Source organism: Vulpes vulpes, chromosome 7, assembly GCF_048418805.1.
Source record: "Vulpes vulpes isolate BD-2025 chromosome 7, VulVul3, whole genome shotgun sequence".
Lineage (NCBI taxonomy): Eukaryota > Metazoa > Chordata > Mammalia > Carnivora > Canidae > Vulpes > Vulpes vulpes.
The window spans coordinates 105,926,361-105,950,223 of NC_132786.1; the positions used below are offsets into that span (position 1 = coordinate 105,926,361).

The window sequence follows — 23,863 nt, forward strand, 5'->3', positions numbered from 1 at the left end:
TAGGAGGCTTTGCATTGGCTCTAATAGAAATTTACTGTGTAGATGGTCGAATAATGACTTATGTTTTAAATTTTAGTGATTTTTGAAGGGAAAAGATAGAACATTCTTTTTTCAAGATTTCAGTATTTTTAAACTTAAAGTAGAATGTTACATTTGAATTTCTGTGAAAAACAGCTTAATTGGTTCAGTATATATTTTTGGTTAATTTACATTTGTATTTAATAGGTGGATTTTTATACGTAAATATTTTATAGCTTTGATTTTATTTATCTTCAAAAATGAGCCTAGAGAGAAAAGATGAGGTCATAGATCTAATATTTTTATTAGATAGTCGAACTAAGAAGGTTAGAAGGAACCAATCATTTTTTATTGTGAATTCTTCTGTATCTTCCCTTCCCCTTCTAGAAATTCCTTTCTTATCTTAAATAAAGAAATGTAACTTTTATAGGGTGACTAAGCATTTTGTGGTGACAACTGCCTGATGATCAAGGTTTTTAGCCTGGTATTTGAATACTAGTCAAAGACAGTGAAACAAGCCCATCTCTTAAAAAGAATCCAGTTAGCATTTATATTGCAGCATTTTAAATACTTATTAGACCACCCTGATTTCAGGGCCTCCAACCAAAAAAAAGAAACCAGAAAACAACATTTAGGCATTTATAATATAATATCTTTCTTATATTTCTTCTCTAAGTTAATTGGGATGTTGTGTAATTCATTGCACTTCTTCCTATTCATAAGAGGTACTTCATAAGGAAAATTTAAGTTGCTGTCTCTTAGGTGCTGAGATAAAATATTTTTATATTTTGATCAATTTTTTGATGTGTCTAAAATTTTCCACATCAAATTCTTTAATGATTTTATCTAAAACTGCACAAAATTAGTACAAGTATAAGACATTTGTGGCCCTGACATTGAAGGGTTATGTCTTATTAATCATTTTATGTGTGAACCTTGATTGGATCTTAGAATTTAAAAAAATAGGTATTTTGAGGATAGTGGGAATATACAGAACTATGAACTATCCATTGGATGTTAAACTATTGTGAATTTTCTTATTTGTGAGAGTAGTGGTTGAAAAGGAGAGTCTCCTTACTAGGAGATAAAGTTTGCTGTAAGTATTTAGGGATGAAGTGTGTGCAGCTGCAGTCGGTTTAGCAAAAAACAACAAAAACTAAAGAAGTGATAAAGGGAGATAAATAGCGTGAAACATTAATTTAATCAGTGAGTTTAGATGATGAGTGCTAATTATAAAATTTTAACTTTTGAGTGCTTAAAAGATTTCAAATTACACAATCGGAGGCAGGAATTAGACTTGTATATATTTTTATCTAATTTGAATTCCTTTTTAAAATTCCTCCTCAAGATTTAGTAAACTCTTCAGAAAGTATGTGCCAATTAAATGAATCACTAGGAAAAGTAGGTTCTTTCATAATGTTTCTATTGCACTATGTCAAGATACATTTTTACTGTTAAGCTGCCAGAAAGTTAAGAGCCAAAAGGTGTTTTTTAAAAAATAAGGTATAGAAGTAGTTTAATGAATAAAGTTTTCTTTTTTGAGGGCATATTTACTCATAATGTTTTCATTTGGTCTGTTAGAAGAGTCATACTAAAATTTTGCAGTTCTTCAACTTTTGTAAGACTCATTTTAGAGTTTTTATTCTTTTAAAATATTTATTTATTTGACAGAGAATGAGAATTAAGAGCACAAGCAGGGGGAGTAGCAGAGGGAATGGGAGAACCAGGCTCCTTGCTGAGCAAGGAACCTGATTCGGTGCTTGATCCCAGGATCCTAGTCATGACCTGAGGCAAAGGCAGGTGCTTAACCAATTGAGCCACCCAGGAGCCACCCCCCCCCCCCCATCATAGAGTTTAATCACTTTGATTCCAAGACCCTGGAGTCTTGGAATTTGATTCCAAGACTTTGATTCCTAAGGCCAACTTAGACTGTACCAGGAAAATATTTTATTTTAGTTAAATGTATGATGCTTACTTTGTGAAATTTTCCCTTTGAGTCTTCATTATTCTCCTGTTTGAGTCAGAGACTTCTTGTTCTAAGAGAAATATTGACCATTTTATTTACTACTATTTTAGGTCCTTTAATTAGTGATCTTTTAGACTATTGGAGTTTAGGTTTTCCTGAATTGAGTTACTATTTGTGTTCCTATAAGAATCACTTACATTGTTAATTTATTGTTACAGTATGCATTTTTGTCCTAAAATTTGCAGTTCCTTTAAGTTTGTTTTAATTTAGCCAGAGACCATTAAAAAAATATCAACTGGTATTACTTAATAAATAAAACTTTAAGAGTAATGCCATAGATGAAGGCCTTATGTAACATATAAGGGAGTTCCTTTAAAAAAAAAAAAAAAGAGTTTGTTTATTTGAGAGACAACAAGGAGAGGGAGAAGCAGGCTGCCCACTGAGCAGGGACCTCAATGCGAGGCTTGATCCCAGGATCCCGGGATCATGAACTGAGCCGAGGGCAGCCGCTTTAACTGAGCCACTCAGGCGCCCTTGATTTTATATCTTCTTTTAATGTTCTTTTTGCCCAACCAAAAGAAAGTTTAAATTTATGATTTATGAATTTTTATTTACATGTATGATTCATGAAGTAGATTGTATGTAGGAGTTCTTTTTATGCATTTCTTCACTATTTTTTTGAAGTGGAAAACTGAGTAACATTTTAGGATCATAAAAATCAATTTGAGTTTTTTGTTTTACAGTTGAAAATTGAGAAAACAATGAAAGAAAAAGAAGAACTGTTAAAGTTAATTGGTGTTCTGGAAAAAGAAACAACACAACTTCGAGAACAAGTTGGAAGATTGGAAAGAGAACTTAACCATGAGAAAGAAAGATGTGACCAACTGCAAACAGAGCAAAAGGTTAGTTGTGTTTTATGTAACTGATTGTAGTTGGTAGTATATTGTCTGAAACCCACTTTTTAAAGAGCTGAGCCCGTTAAAATGAGTAAAAACTGTTCTTAAAAAATAGCATTTAGATACATAAAGAAGAATAGATCAGTTCCTATCAATTTGCTGCTGCTGCTTCTTGTTATAAATGGTTAAAATACTTGCAGATTTTTTTGGTGCCAGTCTTGATGAGTTAGTTCCTGACAACTTTCTATATGCTTTCCATCTAATTATAGAATAATTGGCTTGGGAGTAGGGGTTGGAAATATAATTAGGAGTGATAAATACTGAATAACAGAATGACAGAACAAAGTAGTTAAAATTACCTTTCCAGGGGATCCCTGGGTGGCGCAGCGGTTTGGCGCCTGCCTTTGGCCCAGGGCGCGATCCTGGAGATCCGGGATCGAATCCCATGTCAGGCTCCCGGTGCATGGAGCCTGCTTCTCCCTCCGCCTGTGTCTCTGCCTCTCTCTCTCTGTGACTATCATAAATAAATAAAAATTAAAAAAAAAATTAACTTTCCAAAAGGAATTCAGTGAAATAAGACGTAATATTAGACAAAATGTGAGAAATGCTATAAATTATTCTAAAAATACATATAAAGAGGTATACCTTTGAAATAGTGTAGTTTCTTTTTTTTTTTTTTTTAATATTTTATTTATTTATTCATGAGAGACAGAGAGAGAGGCAGAGACACAGGCAGAGGGAGCAGCAGGCTCCATGCAGGGAGCCTGACGTGGGCCTCGATCCTGGGTCTCCAGGATCAGGCCCTGGGCTGAAGGCTGCACTAAACTGCTGAGCCACCCAGGCTGCCCTGTTTCATTAGAGATGCAAATGGATTTAACTTTAGTAGATGAAAACAGTCACCTAGTCATTGACTTATTTTCACAAGAAAAGTAACTTGTTAGTTTTTTTTTTTTTTTTTTTTTTGAAGTTCTATTTGCCAACATACAGTATAACACCAGTGCTATCCTGTCAGGTGCCTCCCTCAGTAGGTAATCTGTTAGTTTTGACAAACACAGATTATGATGATACCTTTCACAATCTCATTATAACTAGTTGGATATTTTGTGTCTTTTTTACAGGATTAACCTGTTGCTCCCTAAGGGTGGGGTGTGTTACATTTTTCTTTTGTTCAACAAGGCCTAGAGCAATTACTTACTAGTTGTCCCTTGAACCAGTAGTGCAGTGATTTTCACTGATTTTTTTTTTTTTTTTTTTTATGATAGTCACAGAGAGAGAGAGAGAGGCAGAGACACAGGCGGAGGGAGAAGCAGGCTCCATGCACCGGGAGCCTAATGTGGGATTCGATCCCGGGTCTCCAGGATCACGCCCTGGGCCAAAGGCAGGCGCCAAACCACTGCGCCACCCAGGGATCCCTTCACTGATTTTTATACTCCAGTAGAATGGTTGTAAATTGTACACCTGAACAGAGATGATACATAAATAAGGCTGAAATTCTGGAAAGATTCTTTTTGACTTGTCAATTTGAGGACTACTCCTTTGAGTTAGAAACATAATATCAAGCAATGTTTATAATAATAAATCTCCTTATAAACATCTGAAACATCTGTTTTTAGTGCCATTAGCCTATTTTGTTTAAAATATGCAGTTACTCCCCCATTTTACTCTTGGGGGGAACACTTAGGATCCTGCAGTGGGAATATCCTATAGGATAAGCAAGTATACCAAATATTAAAATATACTATATGTGCTTTCCTTGATTGTTAGGACATTCAGATAAATGGCTTATTCCATTGTTTTAACTCACTGGCTATTCTGTATAGTTATTACTCTGTTCTCTCTATTCTTTACACTTCTATCTCAATTTATACCTGAATTTGGCAATTTTTCCAGACTGGAATGCCAGTCTTTTTTTCTTTCACTCTGTTACAGCCTGGGATGGAGGTGAGAAGATAGAATACTCATAAAAATGGCCCATTACAGCATATACTTAGCCAATAAGATCAAGAATGCCTTGAAATGTGGCCTTTGAGGTTTCAATTCTGATCATCTTGAAATCCAAGGGAAGAATGGATGATTGGAAGAATAGAAATGGCAGAGTTAGTAGGGCTTTGATTGTGTGAAATTACTCATGTGCGTGAGGCCTTGCCTCTGGTCTAGTCGAGTATTAGCGGAGATTTAAAGTCTCAGGTACTCTTTGCTGTCCAGGTGACAAGAGTTAAATACTATAGAAAAGACCATTCTGAAGAGAGCTTATTCTGACATACGTAGATTAAGAAAGTTGGTAGATTGAGGTCAGGGGATTAGTGAAGCAAAATTTGTAGAAGATTGTAGCTGTTGTACCCAGAAGAGGTCAACAGCAGTTTTTATGGAACTCATAAATATTGATGACAGGCACTAATCTTAGAGGGGACTTCTTCCCTGCTGCTATTCTTGTGTTGGGTTTATAATCTGGGAAGATGAGGTATTTGGAAGTGGCTTTTAAAATGCTATTCCATGCTATTAAAATGGTGATTAAAAAAAGACCTGCGGTGCCTGGGTGGCATCAGACTCTTGATTTCGGCGCAGGTTGTGATCTTGGGGTCGTGGGTTTGAACCTCATGTTGGGCTCCATGCTCAGTGTGAAGTCTTCTTGTTCTCTCTTTGCTTTTCCCCCCAGTTTGTGTGTTCTCTCTCTCTCTCTCTCAAGTAAATAAATAAAATCTTAAAAAAAGAAAAAAAGACCTAGAATGGTGTTTGTTACATTATAGATTCCCACTAAATATAAGTATTATTTTACTAGTTTTCATAATGATGAACTAAAATAGGAATAAAAGGACACCTGAGAGGCTCAGTCAATTAAGCATCTGCCTCGACTTTGGTCGTGATCCCAGGGTCCTGGAGTTGAACCACATGTCAGGTTTCCTGCTCTATGGGGAGTCTGCTGCTTCTCTCTCTGCCCCTCTCCTTGCTCATGCTTGCTCACTCTCTCAAATAAAATGTTTAAAAATGTATGAGTAAAATATGAATATGACATTCATACCATTTTTCTCAGATCCTAGAAGTGGTACTTACATATGTTAAAAAAAAATCTGAGTTATAGGTTGCCTGCTTATTTCTGGGAATAAAATGTGCTTGCTAGGAGAAATAGTTCTTTTCATTACTAGTATTTTTTTTTTTTTAAGATTTTATTTCTTTATTCATGAGAGACACAAAGAGGCAGAGGCATAGGCAGAGGGAGAAGCAGGCTCCTAGGGAGCCTGATGCGGGACTTGATCCCCAGCACCCTAGGATCATGCCCTGAACCAAAGGCAGATGTTCAACCACTGAGCCACCCATTGTCCCCTGGGCTTTTTTTAAAAGAAATTCTTTTTTACCTGTCTAATCAGGCAGGCTTTCCTGGCAGATAGAACACCTTGCTTGTCTTAAATTGGGTGGCTTATAAAATCCATTACATATCTTGGCACTTGTTTTAAATCTCTTCCATAGTGTGAATTCTAAACACTTTTGATACAGTAATTCTAAATGTCTTCTCTTTGGGTATGTATACTACTGAATACCTGAAGGACTGTTATGATATATCATCTACAATTTCACTTAAAATTTTATAATGGACAGTTTACTAGGAACGTTCTGGAGCAACCTTCAGTTTCTTCATGGTATAAGACATAGTTGCATTTTTCATTGTTATATAAAATAAGATTAGCTTGTTATCCAATACTTGACACATACTAAGTTAAATGTTTATAATAATTATTTATAAATCTTTTATCTTTTATAAATACTTTTTATTGTAAAACGCCAATAGAGAGAACACTCCTATTTTGTAACTGAAAAGAATTGGATGTGTGAAGGTTATCAAAAACAGATTGGTTTAAGTGTTACATTTAATTATATTTTATTTTTTTTAATTATATTTTAGGTTATATTGTGTAATTGGCTGCTTGAAGGAATAAAGTAGGATTACAAAGTAGATTAAAACTGAAACCAAATAACATCTATAAATTGAGAGCTCATAAGTTACATATTGTATTTTGCCTATATTTTAATGTAATGTGTGTGTATGTTCCATTATTCATGTATACCCTAGATTTTAAAAAGTAACTATTTGCTTTATTAAGGATAATTTTTACATTCATTTCTAGTTCAACTTTGTGTTTTTTCTCTACTATAAAAGACTGATTAATAAGAACCCATAGAATACTTAATATAAGCCAGGTGCTGTTCTGAGTGTTGACTTGTGTTAACTTAATTCTGTTAAATAGACATTTTAAAATATGAATTTTACAAAGGTAGCACAGAGAGGTTGTTTAACCTGCCTATGGTCGAACAGTATGTAAAATGGTAGAGGCAGGCAGTCTGGCTCCTTCCATTGCTCTTAATGACACTCTGTACTTCTGCCCATAGGGACTAAAGATGTGAACTTATTGATTTTTTAAAAAGATTAAAAAAAAAAAAAGTGGGAAGGGGTGGAGAGGGGAGAGAGGGTGCGGGTGCAGGTGCAAGCTCAAGAGTGTGGGAGAGAGAAGCAGACTCCCTGCTGAGCAGGAAGCTTGGTAAGGGGTTTGATCCCTGGATCTGGGGCTTGCTCCTGAAACCAGAGATCATGACCTGAGCAGAAGGCAGATGCTTAACTGACTGATGCACCTAAGTGCCCCTAATTGATCTTTTTTTTTTTTTTAAACATCTTTATTGAGATCTAATGTATAATTTACATATCATAAAAGTCCAGCACTTTACAATATACAATTTAGTGGTTCTTACATTTATGGAATTGTGAATCCATTAGCATAATCTAATTTTTTAAATTTATAGATTTTTTTTTTATTTGAGAGAGAGTGAGAGTAAGAGCACAAGCAGGGGGAGCAGGAGAGGGAGAAGCAGAAGCAGACTCCCACTGAGCAGGGAACCTGCCATGGGGCTCTTTGGGATCATGACCTGAGCTGAAGGCAGCCAGCCAACTGACTGAGCTACCCAGTTTTCTCCCATAATCTAATTTTAGAGCATTTTCATCACCCTAGTAGAAACCTGTACTTGTTAGTGGTCATTCTCCATTTCCTTCCCCCTCAGTCCTAGGCAAACACGAAGCTAAGTTTCTATCTCTATGGATTGTGTATTTTGGGCATTGTATATAAATGAAATTATGTGTGGCCTTTGTGACTGGCTTCTTTCACTTAGCATAATGTTTTCAGGGCTCATGTATGGTATAATATGTATCAGTACTTTATTCACTGTCAAATGATATTCCATTGTATTGGTTAGTCTTTTTCTTAACCCAATCTTTACATTTTTTAGTCATAAAATTAGCTGTTTGTAGGTATATTCATTGTGTTCTTTCTGTTTTGGAGTGCTAGATACATATTTGAAAATCAGAAGATTAAGGCGCAGGAAACCAATGATCTTGAGTCTTGTTTTTTGAATAGGACTAAAATGAACTGTCACCTTGTTAAGTTTTAGAGTTTGGTATATTATGTTTTGGAGTCTAAACTATGAGTTGAGGTTTTTTCCCCATAAAATAAATTACATTCTTAACTCGAATGTTGTTAATATAAGATGTACTTCAGGATATTTAAAAAAATTTTTTTTTTAAATTTATTTATGATAGTCACACACAGAGAGAGAGAGAGAGAGAGAGAGAGGCAGAGACATAGGCAGAGGGAGAAGCAGGCTCCATGCACCGGGAGCCCGACGTGGGATTCGATCCCGGATCTCCAGGATCGCGCCCTGGGCCAAAGGCAGGCGCCAAACCGCTGCGCCACCCAGGGATCCCTACTTCAGGATATTTTTAAACTAAATTATTTTTGAGAAAACAAAAGCAGTATTGCTTAAGTAATACAAGGAGCATGTTATAAACTGTTCTATACATATTGTTTACATTCTTAAGTTTCATAAACTAGGTAGGATACTTTGAGGTACTGTGAGGCATTTGGGAGTTAGAGATAGGAGAGAGGGCATGAAAGATTTCTCATGCTGGCTCTGGCTAGTGCAGATTTCTGTCTTTATATTTTTGGGTTTCTCTTTTCTAAAGCTGTATTTATTACTGTATTGGATAATGAGTTTTGGACAGAGGTAATTTAAGACACTTAAACTGCTTAGTATAGGAATTGGCTCAAGTATACACACACACATATACTTGAGTATGTGTGTGTGTGTACATATATATCCTTATATGTTAGAATTGCCGAAAATCAGTTTTGAAGCTGTGATAACCACTGAATTTCTAACTTTTTTTTTTAATGGATTATCATTGAGGAAAAAAAAGACACAAAGACTTTTATTTTTTAAAATTACATTGTTTTTTATTAGGGAGGAGCAGAGGGAGAGGGAATCTTTTTTTTTTTTTTAATATTTTATTTATTTATTCATGAGTGACAGAGAGAGAGAGAGAGAGAGAGAGAGAGAGGCAGAGGGAGAAGCAGGCTCTAGGCAAGGAGCCTGACGTGGGACTCGATCCTGGAACTCCAGGACCACGCCCTGGGCCAAAGGCAGGAGCTAAACCGCTGAGCCATCCAGGGATCCCTGGGAGAGGGAATCTTAAAGCAGGCTCCAGGCCCAGCACAGAGATAGCCCAGTGAGGGGCTCAGTCTTACAACCCTGAGAGTACTACCTGAGCCAAAATCAGGTGTTGGATGCTTAACCAACTGAGCCACCCAGGTGCCCTATAGAGGCTTCATTTTAATGTTGTAGGAGTGATCTTTATAACTTAGGTGTGTATATCAATAAATTTCTTTAAGGCCAATTTTCATTTTATATCCAATTTGCTAAGTAATAATTTCAGGAAATTTATAATACTTTGCTCCTAAAATATATTTGTATAGTTTAAACTAGCTTGTAATCTTTGTATAGATTGATACTAAAGTGTAAGATAATGCATTTTTTATGGTTTTATAAGACTTGTATCTTTGATATTTTCTAGTTTATTTTTTTCAGCTTTGCTATACATACACATATACATTGTGAAAGGATTCTTATCTAGTTAATTAACACATCTGTCAACTCACATTTCTCTTTTTAAGTTTTTATTTATTTTAAGATTTTTTTAATTTATTCATGAGAGACAGAAAAAGGGGCAGAGACATAGGCAGAGGGAGAAGCAGGCTCCATGCAGGGAGCCTGATGTGGGATTCAATCCTGGGACTCCAGGATCACGCCCTGAGCCAAGGTAGATGAATAACTGCTGAGCCACCCAGGCATCCCACATTTATGTTTTTTATTTTTTTTTTTAAAGAACATTTAAGTTCTGTTTTCTTAGTAAATTTCTGTTAAATAGTACAGTGTTTAGTCACTATTTTATACATTAGAACCTTAGACCTTATTCATCTTATAAGTGAAACTTTATACCTTTTTACCAGCCTCTCCCTGTTTCTTCTATCTGGTTGCCGTGGGAGGTCCCCCCCTTTTTTCTGTATGAATTTAAGTACATATAAGTGATTCTACATTTAAGTGGTGCTATGCAGTGTTTGTCTTTCTCTGTCTGGCTTATTTCACTTAACAGAGTGCACTCAGGGTCCACATGTATTATTGCAGATGACAGGATTTTCTTTCTCATGGTTGAATAGTACTCCATTGTATATATATACCATATCTTCTTTATCCTTTCATCTGTTAATAGACACTTAGATTGTCTGTATCTTGACCATTGTCAGTAAATTGCAGTAAATGGGAGTGTGGATCTCTTCTGTATCCTGGTTTTATCTCCTTTCAATATGTACCCAGAAGTGAGATTGCTGGATCATATGGTAGGTTTAATTTTTTGAGGAACCTCCATATTGTTTTCGATAGTACTCACACCAAAAGTGTACAAAGGTTCCCTTTTCTCCACGTCTTCACCAAGAGTTGGTTATGTCTTGACTTTTTGATGATGGCCATCCTGACGGATATGAGGAGATAGCTCACTGTGGTTTTGATTTGCATTTCCCTGACGTTTAGTGATGTTGAGTACCTTTTTCATGTACCTATTGTCCATTTGTATATTGTTTATGAAAAAATGTTTATTCAGTTCCTCTTCCCATGTTTGTTTTCCTGATGAGTTTTGTGATTTTTAACTTTTTAAAATTAAAAAAATTTAAATTTCTCTACCCACAATGTGGTACTTGAACTCTCCACCCTGAGACTGAGTTGCATGCCCAACTGACTGAGCCAGCAAGGCATCAGTTGTGTGATTTTTTTTTTTTAAGATTTTATTTATTTATTCATGAGAGAGAGAGAGAATCAGAGACATAGGCAGAGGAAGGATCAGGATCCCCACAGGGAGCCCGATGAGAGACTTGATTCTGGGACCACGGGATCATGCCCTGAGCCAAAGGCAGACCCTCAACCACTGAGCCACCCAGGCATCCCTATTTTTCAAAAATCTGCCTTGTTGAACATTGGCCTTACATAGAATGTAAGGTACACTTACATTCTATGTAGGTATCTGCATAGCTTAGTATTTTAGTTGGTTTCAAGATGCAGAGTGTTTGAGAAAAGCCAGATTAAATCAGATGAGTAAGGTTTATTTTAAAATCATGTGATTTCCAGGATACTTGGGTGGCTCAGTTGGTTAAACATCTGACTCTTGATTTTGACTCAAGTTATGATCTCAGGGTCGTGAGATTGAGCCCTGTGTTGGGCTCCCTGGTCGGGCTCCAGAGTTTAGTGCAGTTTGCTTGCAATTCTCTCTCTTCCTCTGCTTCTGCCCCTCCCCTCCCTTGCTCATGCTCTTTCTCTCTCTAGAATAAATAAAATCTTTAAAATCTCACAACTTCCATAAATAACATAATCCCTTGGCCAATAATTTGCTGTTTAGAGTATTCAGTTACTGATTTACTAAATTTTACCACTGTATACATTTGAATCCAGAATACCATACTTTTTAAGTAGTTGTCCATGATACTATGTTTTTTCGAAATGTATTCATTTGTAATCAGAATTTATTTTTCAATCATGAGAATAAGTGTATTGTTACTTTAGATATTTTTAGTGCATGTTTATCCACACAGATAAGTGACTAATTTTTTTTCTCTAGTTCATATTTGAGAATTACGACTTGAAGGAATTGTCAGTAGTGGATCATGGTAGGGATTCTTTAACGTTTGAGAAGGGGAAGAAATCCACTACATGAATTTGAAATGCCCGTCTCTTAATCTCCTTTTGCCTTATTTTTATCTTGATGCACAGTGTAGCAGACTTAGTCTAAGTGTTACTTTAATAGAATTAGTTTTTGGGCATGATTTGCAAATATTGACTGAATGGATCTCTCAAATTTCAAGTGTTTTTCAAAAATTGTATTCTAAATTTTATTTTTTTTTAAAGTCAGCTTTTAAAGAAAGCAGGATTTTTAGGTGTATGTCATTTTCATGCTGTGAAAAGACTTAGCCAAATTGAGATGCAATGCTTCACTCAGACAAGAAAACTAGAAGCCTGAAGAATAATCTTTAGCATTTTCATGCCATTAGAAAATAGGTATGGATGCTGAGAAGCTTAGGTGCTTTTATGGGTAACAGGAAAAGATTCTAAGACTGTCAAGTTACATTAGAATTAATTTGTGACTCACTGTAAACTTAACTGGCTCCTAGATAAAGGATTAAGTTCTTAATTTGCATTTAGTTGCTTATGAATCTTCTCTAGTTCTTGCCCCATACACTTTTAGAATGTTGTTTACCTATTATGGAACTTCATTAATTATAGATTCATAAAATAGTTTTTGCTTCTAGGCATTGTGGTCTTGAAAGAAGAGATACCTGGATAAAATCTGTAGCCTATTTGCAGTGCCAAGAGAACATGTGGCAAAACTAACAATACAAAATTAAAAAAAAAAAAAAAAAAAAAACTGTTTAGAAACCTCTCTGGCTCTCTTTATAAATCAGCAAGACAGATAACTGAAAAATGTGTCAGATTTGCAGAATTGGGGCATCTGGATGGCTCAGTCTGTTGTGTTTGCCTTTGGCTCAGGTCCTGATTCCAGGGTCCTGGGATGGAGCCCCACCTCTGGAGTCTGCTGTGGGCCTCCATTTGCTCTCTATCGCATTTTCTAAGATTTGCAAGAATCATTGGATATTGACAACAGTTTACAGCAGAGGGAATGTTATTTATTTCTATGGTGTTGTCATTGGAATCAGAAAGGCACTTAGTTTTTTACTTTATTTAAATTCAGTTTGCCAACATATAGTATAACCCCCATTGCTCATCTCATCATGTGCCCTCCTTAATGCCTGTCATCCAGTTACTCTGTTCCCCCCACCCACCTCCCCTTCTGCAGCCCTTTCCCAGAGTTAGGAGTTTGTCATGGTTTGTCTTCCTTTCTAGTTTTTCCCCACTCAGTTTTCCTCCTTTCCCTTATGATCTTTTGACTATTTCTTATATTTCACATATGAGTGAAACCATATGGTTGTCTTTCTCCCATTGACGTTTACTCAGCATGATAAGCATTTAGTTTTATATAACAATCTTTAATATTGCAAATTTAGTAAGGAAACATTTGCTGAGCAAAAATAAAACCAGCAGAATATATCTGACCATTATTGTGACAAATTTTTAAATGAAGTGTAGATGCAACATAGTAATTTTCATATTCTAGCAATATATTTTAAGTGATATTTCACTTTATGAAAATCGAAGTGGCTTATAAATACTATATAACGTTTCTTATGTTTAAATTATAAACATGGTGATTTACTTTAGCTTCTATTGCTTAGGTGGGTGGCACTTTCATTATGGGAAGTTTTAAAATCATTTTTTAACAAAATAATTTGTCTTATCAGTTCTTTGATGTATAGGTTTCCATAACAGAGTATCTCCATATACATTGTTAAATTTGATTCTCATGATTTTATTAGCTAGGGAGAAAAAGCTTTATCTTCATGTTACAGATCATGAAATGAATTTAGAGAGGAGCTTGATCAGGTTCTTCTAAGTTACTTAATTGTCTTGATGTGTTAAAATTTTTATAACTTTTAAATTGTTTGTGGTGGAATATATTCTATTTTAAATAGAAACGTTTTTATTGCATTTACTACTTCTCTATTTCTGTTTCTTTGCATATTCAGGCCTCTGAGTCCCAGTGATCAGATCATTAGTAACGTTGCTTCAGGCACATACCTTAAATTAGTATTTTGGTATAATTATCGGTGGCACTTAATGAATCTGTGCTAGAACAGAAGGAGATTTTGTTTTTCGTTTTTTGAGAAGGTGTTAACTGTGATAGTATCATATGAAACTGATTTGTCACTAGAGTAGCATTGAAAAGTATGATGTCAAAAATGAAAGTGACTAAAATTTTTTTTTCTCATTTTTGCCTGCCCTCTGGTGGAGAAGCTTGTGGAATCAAAAAACAGGGTATATGGGAAGTCTGAAAAAAATTAATAAATGTTTAATTTGGTATATGAAAAGTAGAATGTAACCTTCAGTCTCAGGTTTAGTTTTTTAATCTTAGTTTATAGACTTTAGAGGGGACAAATATGGGATATTGCAAGATATGCACATTTGTTTTAGAAGTTACATTTCTCAAAATACTTTGTTGTTTCTAAGGATCTTATCGAAGTATCACAAAGCTTAAAAACAGAAAATGAAGAGTTTAAGAAGAGATACAATGATGCTACATCCAAAGCTCTCCAACTTGAAGAAGATATTGTGTCAGTGACACATAAAGCAATTGAAAAAGAAACTGAATTAGACAGGTATTTCTGATGGTTTTCAACAATACTTTTGTTTCAGAAATGTTTCAATGAATTTTTTTGGTCTATATTAATGTTACTTTAACTCAGTTTAAAGGATAAACTCAGGAAAGCACAGTATGAAAGAGAACAACTGGAATGTCAATTGAAGACAGAAAAGGATGAGAAGGAACTTTATAAGGTACTTTATTAATTTCACTTTTTTTAAAGATTTTATTTATTTATTCATGAGAGACAGAGACAGAGAGAAAAGCAGGCTCCATGCAGGGAGCCTGATGTGGAACTCGATCCGAGTCTCCAGGATCACACCCTGGGCTGAAGGTGGCACTAAACCACTGAGCCGCCCGGGCTGCCCTTAATTTCATTTTTATTTGTTATCTATTGCTGTGTAACAAATTACTCTGAAATTCAGTGGTCAGAAGCTTGGAAGGAGCTTAGCTACATGGTTTTGGCTTAGGATGTCTTGGTCATTTGCATTTAGGATGTTGACTAGGGCTATAGTCAGCTACAGGCTTAATTGGAACTGGAGGATCTGCAGTCAAGGTGGCTCACACAAATGACTCTTGACAGGAGTCTCTTGACAGGAGTCTCTTGACAGGATGCCTCTTGACAGAAACTGTGTGGGCTATGTGGCATCAGTGCTGCTTGAATGTTTTCACAGCATGGCAGCCAGTTTCCCTTGGAGTGAGCTCTCCAAGAGAGCAAATAGGAAGTCCTAGTGCACTTTATGACCTAGTCACCAAAGTTGAATGTTATTTCTTCTACTTTATCTTGCTCATTAGAAGCCCAGTCACTTGGCTCAAGCCACTACTTAAGGAGAGGGGAGTTGGGCTTCACTTCTTGCAGAGAAGTATCAGAGGATTTGGGGATCTATTTGAAAACTATCTCTCAAGTGTGTAGTCCCTAAAAGTTTTCAGGGAATTGCTGGTATTTTAGTTACTGAGCAGGTGATACATAATAAGTCAAAGTAACAAGATACCTACTGTTTATCAGAAATTTATAAAACCAAATGTTCCCCCTTTTAAGAACATCATATGTTTTAGTGCATTAATTTCAGTGACAATTGTCATGTTTTAAAGTTTGACTTTTAGAATATTCTTCAGAAAATGTCATTTAAAAAAATGTTCTAATCCTTACCTTCTGAAGTTTTTCTTTTTTGAATGATTTGGAAATAGAATGGTTAGCTTAATTACCAATAATGTAAATATAAATTGAGACATTTATCTTAAGTAGCTAATGGCAGTTCTTGAAGGCATTTCCAGATGAGGAAATTTTTTTTAAGATTTTATTCATTCATGAGTGAGAGGCAGAGACATAGGCAGAGGGAGAAGGTGGGACTAGCCTAATGTGGGACTAGATCTTGCAACTCTGGAATCACACCCCAAGATGCTCCAACCACTGAGCCACCCAGGTGTCCCCTTCCTTTTTATTTTTGGTAGTGGTTTTGTTTTGTTTTTGTTTTTGCTATTTTAGAAGGTAGGTCTTGAGTCCACCATACACCTTAGGACAGAAAGGATGGATGGGGACATTTTACATACTGTGTTAAACTCATTTTATTTCTTGAATAGCTTATCCCCAGGGTGTGCGTACATGTATGCATGTATGTTTGTCACTCCCAAAACATGATTCACTGGTGGGTGATTTTATGATTTGACCCTTTAAGAAAATATGCCCCAAAATAATGTTTGGTTTTTGAGCACATTTTGTGAAAAGGGGAAATAATAAATACATCTAGAAAAATTGATACAATTGGATTACTGTTTATACAGTGTTTTTACAAACCTCCTCCAAATGCAGTTTCTTTTTAAAGATGTAAAGCATTTCTTAAGTAAGTGAAAATTTGGCATCTCGAATAATTTTTTACTCAATGAATTTCAGTGAGAATATTTCAGTTTTGTTGCCAGGAAAAGACCTGAGCATTATTTCTCTGTGGATAATTGCTTTTATTTTTTCTTAGCACAGTGGGAGATAATAAGATTGAATGTGTATGTCTTCAGTCATTTCAATTCAATAATAAGATGAATTCTGAAGGCCTTCTCTTTAGTATTGGGAAGGGTTTAGGAAGGTCCTTAAGTTAAAACAGTGATGCTGAAGAGGTGTAATGAATGACAACTAGGAGAGTTATTTTGGAAAGAGAAAGATCTATCCTTAAAGATGTTATTTCCATCCTGCTTTTTCTTTCTGTCCTGAGACTAGGACTTCTGATGTTTAAGGTAAATTCAGCATTTTTCCTTTACTGCTCTAAATTATCCCTTATACTTTGCTTTTTCCCACCTTCTGCAGACTTGTGTTTGTTTTACATCTGAATGATGAGTCCTTTGCAAAAGACTGGGCAGTAAGGAAGAAAGGGAAAGAATGAGGCGCCTTAGGGATTTATTCTTTTATAGTATGGTAATATCTCTAGTTTTCCATAAGCTTATCAGTTGGGATCAAAGTGACATCAAAATTTCCATTTGCATATACTCTCCCCCAGCCTCCCAGTGTTCCCAACAGTATTTCATTTGTATGTGTGTATCCGCAAAAATTGGAAGTAAAACTTCCTTAGAGATTTTTGTTTTCTGGGTTTTTTTTTTCTAAAGATTTTATTTATTTATTCAGGAGAGACACAGAGAGGAGGCAGAGACATAGGCAGAGGGAGAAGCAGGCTCCCTGCAGGGAGCTTGGTGCAGGATCATGTCCTGAGCCGAAGACAGCTGTTCAGCCGTTTAGCCACCCAGCCCACCCCTAAGATGTTCTTGAATGTACCTCTTCAATGTTCCAGAATCTCACCATGCCTTTCTATCTGATTATACCTGTAAAATAATTTGTTCCTCCAAAAGAACAACCAAATTGGTTTGCATTTTTAAAGAGAACTTAAATTTATTAGACCAATGGAAAAGACTTTAGAGATCAGGTAATGTTGTTAGACCTTAGATATAATCTCTATGAAAAATTAAAAACAAAAACTCAAACTTAGGCTATGTTCTGTTCCTGTATATTAGCTAGTCATTTGATACACCTTGAGTCTCTTGACTCCCTGTCTAATAAGTCTTCCAATTCCTTGATCATACTGAGGTTAGAGAGAAACATTGGTATTTTGAAATTTGAGAAATTTAGGTTCTGGAACTAGAGTTTTCTTGACATTTTCAAGCACTGTTACAGGTACATCTGAAGAATACCGAAATAGAAAATACCAAACTTGTGTCAGAGGTCCAGACTTTGAAGAATTTAGATGGGAACAAAGAAAGCATGATTACTCATTTCAAAGAAGAGATTGGCAGGCTGCAGTTCTGTTTGGCTGAAAAGGAAAATCTGCAAAGGGCTTTCTTGCTTACAACCTCAAGTAAGGTAAGTACTTTTGCAATATGTATTTGAAGATTGTAAAACCTATGTTTATTAAATATAGTGGTTTTTAATCTGTCCTCAACCTTTTCTCTTGAAAAATTTCAAACTTAGAGGGATTATGACATTACATCTTAAGTATGTTAGCATGTCTTCCTTGTCAACAAGTACATTATTCCGTATAACCACCAAAACCATTAACATATTTAAGAAATACAACATTCATAAGATAATATTCATTCCTGTATATAGTTTTAGTATATTCAAATTGTCCCAAATGTTTCTATATAACCTTTAAAATTTCTTGGCCCAGGGGTAAAGATCACACATTAATTTGATTATTGTGTTCTTGGTTTGCTCTAATCTAGGACAGTGACCCTATCCTTGTTTTTTTTAATGACATTGATGATTTTGAAGAATTCAGTCTTGTGTGAGAAAATGGTCTGTAATCTGTATTTATATATCATTTCCTTAGGATTAGATTCAGGTCAAACTTTTTTTTTTGTCAAGAAAAGGCATAAATGATTTTCATAAATTCTGTTTAAGTTATCAAAAGTCACATAATGTCAATTCTGTTCTTGACGTTAGGTTTAATAATTTGTTTAAAGTTATGTCTGCCTGAATATTATATTGGTGCTTTTTCCTTCTTTATGATTATTGAGTAATAAGTAGGATAATGCTTGGAGATCATACGAACACCCTTGTCCCCAGTAGCCTTTCACCTAATGGTTTTTATCCCTTGATGATTTTCACCTGCATCAGTTACTATTACATTAATGATTACAAAATGGTGATTTAAAAAAAATTACTATTTTACATTTATTAGTACGTGTTCTTTTATAGTGAGGTTCTCTGTTGCCCTCTCCCTTCTTTTCATATCACTGTGGACTTAGGGATTCTTTTTTTGTTCAGTGTATCATACATCATCATTATTCTTTTTCATACCCAAATTGTCTCATATTTAGCCAGGGAGCTGTTCCAGACCCCTTTTTTTTTTTTTTTTTTTAAGATTTTATTTTGGAATGTGAGCAGGGGGAAGGACAGAGAAAGAGGGTGGAAAATCGTGAAATTAATAGTATTTTGGTATTTTCATATTGGATCCTGTTGCTACTAGGGGCCTTTGCTTCTTTGCACTTTCGTTGGACAAACATTTAAAGTCTTTTTATAGTTCTCTCCAATTCAGATTCAGTACTTTAGGATTCTTCCTTCACTTCCTCCATTCCATATTTATCTCTTCTCTCAGTGTGAGAGCCCTTGTTTCCAACACATCATTATATTTATTCATGTGGTCTACCTTGTTACACCAATAGTTTCAGAAGTGTTAAACCACTCCCAACTATATGTCTTCTAAATAAAATTCTTTCAAGCCTTTTTCTTAGATTTTATTTCAGTAAGGATGTACAGAGTACTGTGTTCAACAGTTATTTGAATTAACTTTTTAACATTTATGGACAGTGAATATTTATACAGCTTAACTTTTTTATTTGCAATAATTCTAAGATTAGATTTTACTCTCTTAACCTTTTGATTAAATTTTGTTTTGAATATATTAAATAGTTGCATCATTCAAAAGTGAAAACGATTATAAAAAAATTTACTCTGATGTCTGTCTTCCCTAAAAAGCCCTTATATCCATATTTAAAAACATTTTTGGGATGCCTGGGTGGCTCAGTGGTTGAGTGTCTACCTTTGGCTCAGGTCGTGATCCTGGAGTCCAGGATCGAGTCCCACGTTGGGCTCCCTATATGGAGCCTGCTTCTCCCTCTGCCTGTGTCTCTGCCTCTCTCCCTCTGTGTGTGTCTCTCTCATGAAAAAATAAATAAAAATCTTTAAAAAACATTTTCATTAGTTTCCAGTTTATCCTCCTGTTTAATTTTTTAAAACTTTTTAGAAGATTTATTTATTTGGGAGAGAATGAGCAAGGGGAGGGGCAGAGGAAGAGGGAGAAGCAGACTCCCCGCTGAGCCGGGAGGCTGATATTGTGCTCCAGTCCAGGATCCTGATGTGGGGCTTTATCCCAGGACCCAGGGATCATGACCTGATCCTTAGGCAGACCCTTAATGACTGAGCCATGCAGGTACCCCCCCTCCTGTTTCTTTCTGCAAAAATAAGCATGTGTATGTGCACAAACTTTTGTCTATTGCCTTTTCTCTTAAAAAAAATTGCCATGCTATATATACTTTTTGCACCTTTTAAAATAGAATAATATAAACTGAAAAAAATTACTCCATATCTGTTCAGGGAGATCTTCGAATTTTTTTAAATGGCTGTGCAATACTAGATTGGGCAGGTTTACCTTGATAGATTTCTTTTATGAATGAGTATTATTTCATTTTCAGTAGTTTGCTATTAAATATACTCAGGTATAACACCTAAAACGTCAGTTGTGCATGACATTTAGAATTTATGATTAACACCCAAGTTACTTTTCAGGATATTTAATATAGCACATTGGAAGTACAGAAGTGAAAAGTGTATTTTAATTCATTAAAATGCTAAAATGTTCTCTAACATCTCTTTCCTATGAAAACAAGACCTCAGTAAGGAAAACAACAGGTTTAAAAATACCTGAGAAAATAGACTCTTGTTAAACTTTTAAAAAAAAAAAAATTCTATGCCCAATGTAGGGCTTTGAACCCATGACCCTGAGATCAAGAGTCAAGTGAATCAGCCAGGAACCCCATTAATTGTTACAACTTAAAGTTTTTTTTGTAAAGCAGTACAAGGTCATGGTTATATCATAATTCAAATAGTACATAAAGGATATAAAATAAAAATAACCCTTATCCCTTCCCAGATAGGTCTTAGAGAATTTTAAATTTTTCTAGAAATCTATGAATGTACATATAGAATTTACATTTTTATGTAAACTAAGAATATATATAATGTTCCAAAGCCTTTTAAAAAAATTTTATAGAGGGACACCTGGGTGGGTGGCTCAGTGGTTGAGTGTCTGCCTTCAGCCCTGGGGCATGATCCTGGAGTCCTGGATTGACTCCTGAATCAGGCTCCCTGCATGGAGTCTGCTTCTCCCTCTGCCTGTGTCTCTGCTTCTCTCTGTGTGTCTTGCGTGAATAGATAACGAAAATGTTTTTTTTAAAAAAAAGGCATAAATTTTTTTTTTTAGAAGATGTGACTTTCAAATAGTTCTTTTTTAAAAAATTTTTATTTATTTATGATAGTCACACACACACACACACAGAGAGAGAGACAGAGACAGAGACATAGGCAGAGGGAGAAGCAGGCTCCATGCACCGGGAGCCTGACGTGGGACTCGATCCCGGGTCTCCAGGATCACGCCCTGGGCCAAAGGCAGGCGCTAAACCACTGCGCCACCCAGGGATCCCCATAAAATTTTTTTTATAGAGTATCCGGACATCTTACAGTATGAGTACCAGTATAGGTCTTCTGCAGTTGCTATAACAGCTGCATAGAATCCCTTGTTTTATTTAATAGCTGTATTGTAGTATGTGATTGCTTTTAGTTGTGTACAATCTTTAGCTTTCATAAGCATGCTGAGGTAAACCTCCTCGTACAGATATGTAGGCTCACATACATACCAGAATAATTTCATAGTTATTTTCAAATTGCTTTAAAAAAAAAAGCCCCATTGTATATACTTCAGTTTGTAATGGCAGCACAGACTTTCATTGTGTGAAGGATATATTTTAGAATTTATAGTAAATTCTCCTATTACATATTTTCAGTTTTTAATAATTTTCATTATTTTAGTAATGATACTGAATCCCTGTGAAGCTAAACTTATGTACATACTTTTTATTTTCTTGAAACTCATGAAAATAAAACTGCTAGATCAGAAGTTACGTGCTCTTTGTTGTTGTTACGTGCTTTTTAACGGTCTTGTGAATGTTGTAAAAATCTGATGAGAAACTTTATACTACTTACAGATACATAGCCCACCTGTTTATAAATGTGCTAATTTCCCTAATGTCATCAAAATATTGGAGTATTCCTGATTTTGAATCTTTGTCAGTTAAAAGAAAATGGTATTTTTTTTAACCTCTTTGTTGAGGAGTTTTTTTTTTTTAATCTGCATAATGGCCTTTTCTTTTAAAAAAAATTTCATGGTCATGCCATTCTCTAATTTTTTTTTGGGGGGGGGGAGAGTTTTTTTCTTGTTGACTAGAAAATATGTTTATCAGTATTATTGTGTCTTTTTCTGAATATATTCCAAACAATTTCGAGTTTTTGTTTCTTTTTTTCCTTTTGACATATAGAAGCTAGTGATATTTACATAGATCTATTAATGTAATATCTATAAAGATTTTCTCTACCTAACAGTACATAATCATTTATTTTCTTCTAAGGAGCTATCTATTTATTTATTCATTTATTTAAATAGACTTTGTGCCCAGCATGGGCCTTGAGCTTATAACCCTGAGACCAAGAGTCACATGCTCCACCAGCTAAGCCAGCCTGGTGCTTCAGGAGCTAAGAATTAATTAATTAATTAGTTAAATTAATTAATTTTGATTTTTAAAAAGATTTTATTTATTTGTTCATGAGACACACACACACACACACACACACACACACAGAGGCAGAGACACAGGCAGAAGGAGAAGCAGGCTCCATGCAAGGAGCCTGATGTGGTACTCGATCCCAGGGCTCCAGGATCACGCCCTGGGCCAAAGGCAGGCGCTCAACTGCTGAGCCACCTAGGTGTCCCAGGAGCTAAGAATTTAAAAACGAAGAATGAGTTGCACTTTTCCTGAGTTTGTAACTTTTAGTACAGAGATAAAAATAGGAAAGTTAAAGTGGATTTGTTGGGCTTATAATATTAAAGGAAATAATTTCATCATGGCAGTTTTCACTTTTTTTCCCCTTTTTCTTACCAGCAATTTTAACTTTTTTAAAAGATACTTTTTAGAGGAGCCTGGGTGGCTCAGTCGGTTAAGCATCTGTGTTCAGCTCAGGTCACGATCATAGGGTCCTGGAATCGAGCCCCACATCATGTTCCCTGCTCAGGAGGAAGTCTTATTTCTCCTCCTTCCTTTCTGACCTTAACCCTGCACGTGCATACTCTCTCTAATAAGATCCTAAAAAAAATAAAGATACTTTTAGGTTAAGCAGTGTTAATTTTTACTTTCCTAGTGCCTCATCTTTGCTATTTGCATATCAGTAATTTGTTTTTAGTACTAAGTTCTAAATCTATTCTGTGTTTTCATAATGAATGATATGTAATAGTATATTAATGTTCCATTGGAAATGTTTCTTTGTTTTTTTTTTTAATTTTATTTATGATAGTCACAGAGAGAGAGAGAGAGAGGCAGAGACATAGGCAGAGGGAGAAGCAGGCTCCATGCACTGGGAGCCCGACGTGGGATTTGATCCCGGGTCTCCAGGATCGCGCCCTGGGCCAAAGGCAGGCGCTAAACCGCTGTGCCACCCAGGGATCCCCTGGAAATGTTTTAAGTTAGTTAATAGACTTATTTTAACCATAATTATTGGAATGACAGAGAAGTTTTTGAAATTATTCTTATTGGTAATTATTTAAAAAATTAGGGTCAGTATTTCCAGTTGTTAAAGGTTCTTGGAGACAGGAGCCTTTTCTCTTTCTTTCTTTTCTTTCTTCTTTCCCTTCCTTCTTTTCCTTTTCCCTCCCTCCCTTCCTTCCTTCCTTCCTTCCTTCCTTCCTTCCTTCCTTCCTTCCTTCCTTCCTTCCTTCCTTCCTTCCTTCCTTCCTATTTATTCATATGAGAGAGACGCAGAGAGATAGGCAGAGGGAGAAGCAGGCTCCATGCAGGAACCCCGATGTGGGACTCGATCCCGGGACTTTGGGATCATGTCCTGAGCCAAAAGGCAGATACTCAACCGCTGAGCCACCCCAGGCGTCCCTGGGGACAGGAGCTTTCATTTGAATTCCCATTTAAGCTAGGGCTTTTAAGTACTGGGCATTTTGCTTGACTTCTGAACTTCAGTTTACATGTATTTAAAGTAATAGAGATACTGAGTGCATTGGGTTGTTACATGGACTCTGAGTCATATCTTAAGTTTTTTATAGATTTATG

General features: G+C 35.6%; 1 protein-coding gene across 4 annotated transcripts in view; it reads left to right on the forward strand.

Annotated features, from left to right (window-relative positions):
* TAX1BP1 (Tax1 binding protein 1) overlaps positions 1 to 23,863 on the forward strand; it is a 93,702-nt gene that overhangs the window by 24,738 nt on the left and 45,101 nt on the right. For all 4 annotated transcript variants that reach the window (XM_025993092.2, XM_025993093.2, XM_025993094.2 and 1 more), the window contains exons 5-8: positions 2,728 to 2,886; positions 14,365 to 14,513; positions 14,601 to 14,691; positions 17,652 to 17,837. In XM_025993092.2, the coding sequence (XP_025848877.1) occupies positions 2,728 to 2,886; positions 14,365 to 14,513; positions 14,601 to 14,691; positions 17,652 to 17,837 (585 nt within the window). The remainder of the gene's footprint in view (positions 1 to 2,727; positions 2,887 to 14,364; positions 14,514 to 14,600; positions 14,692 to 17,651; positions 17,838 to 23,863) is intronic.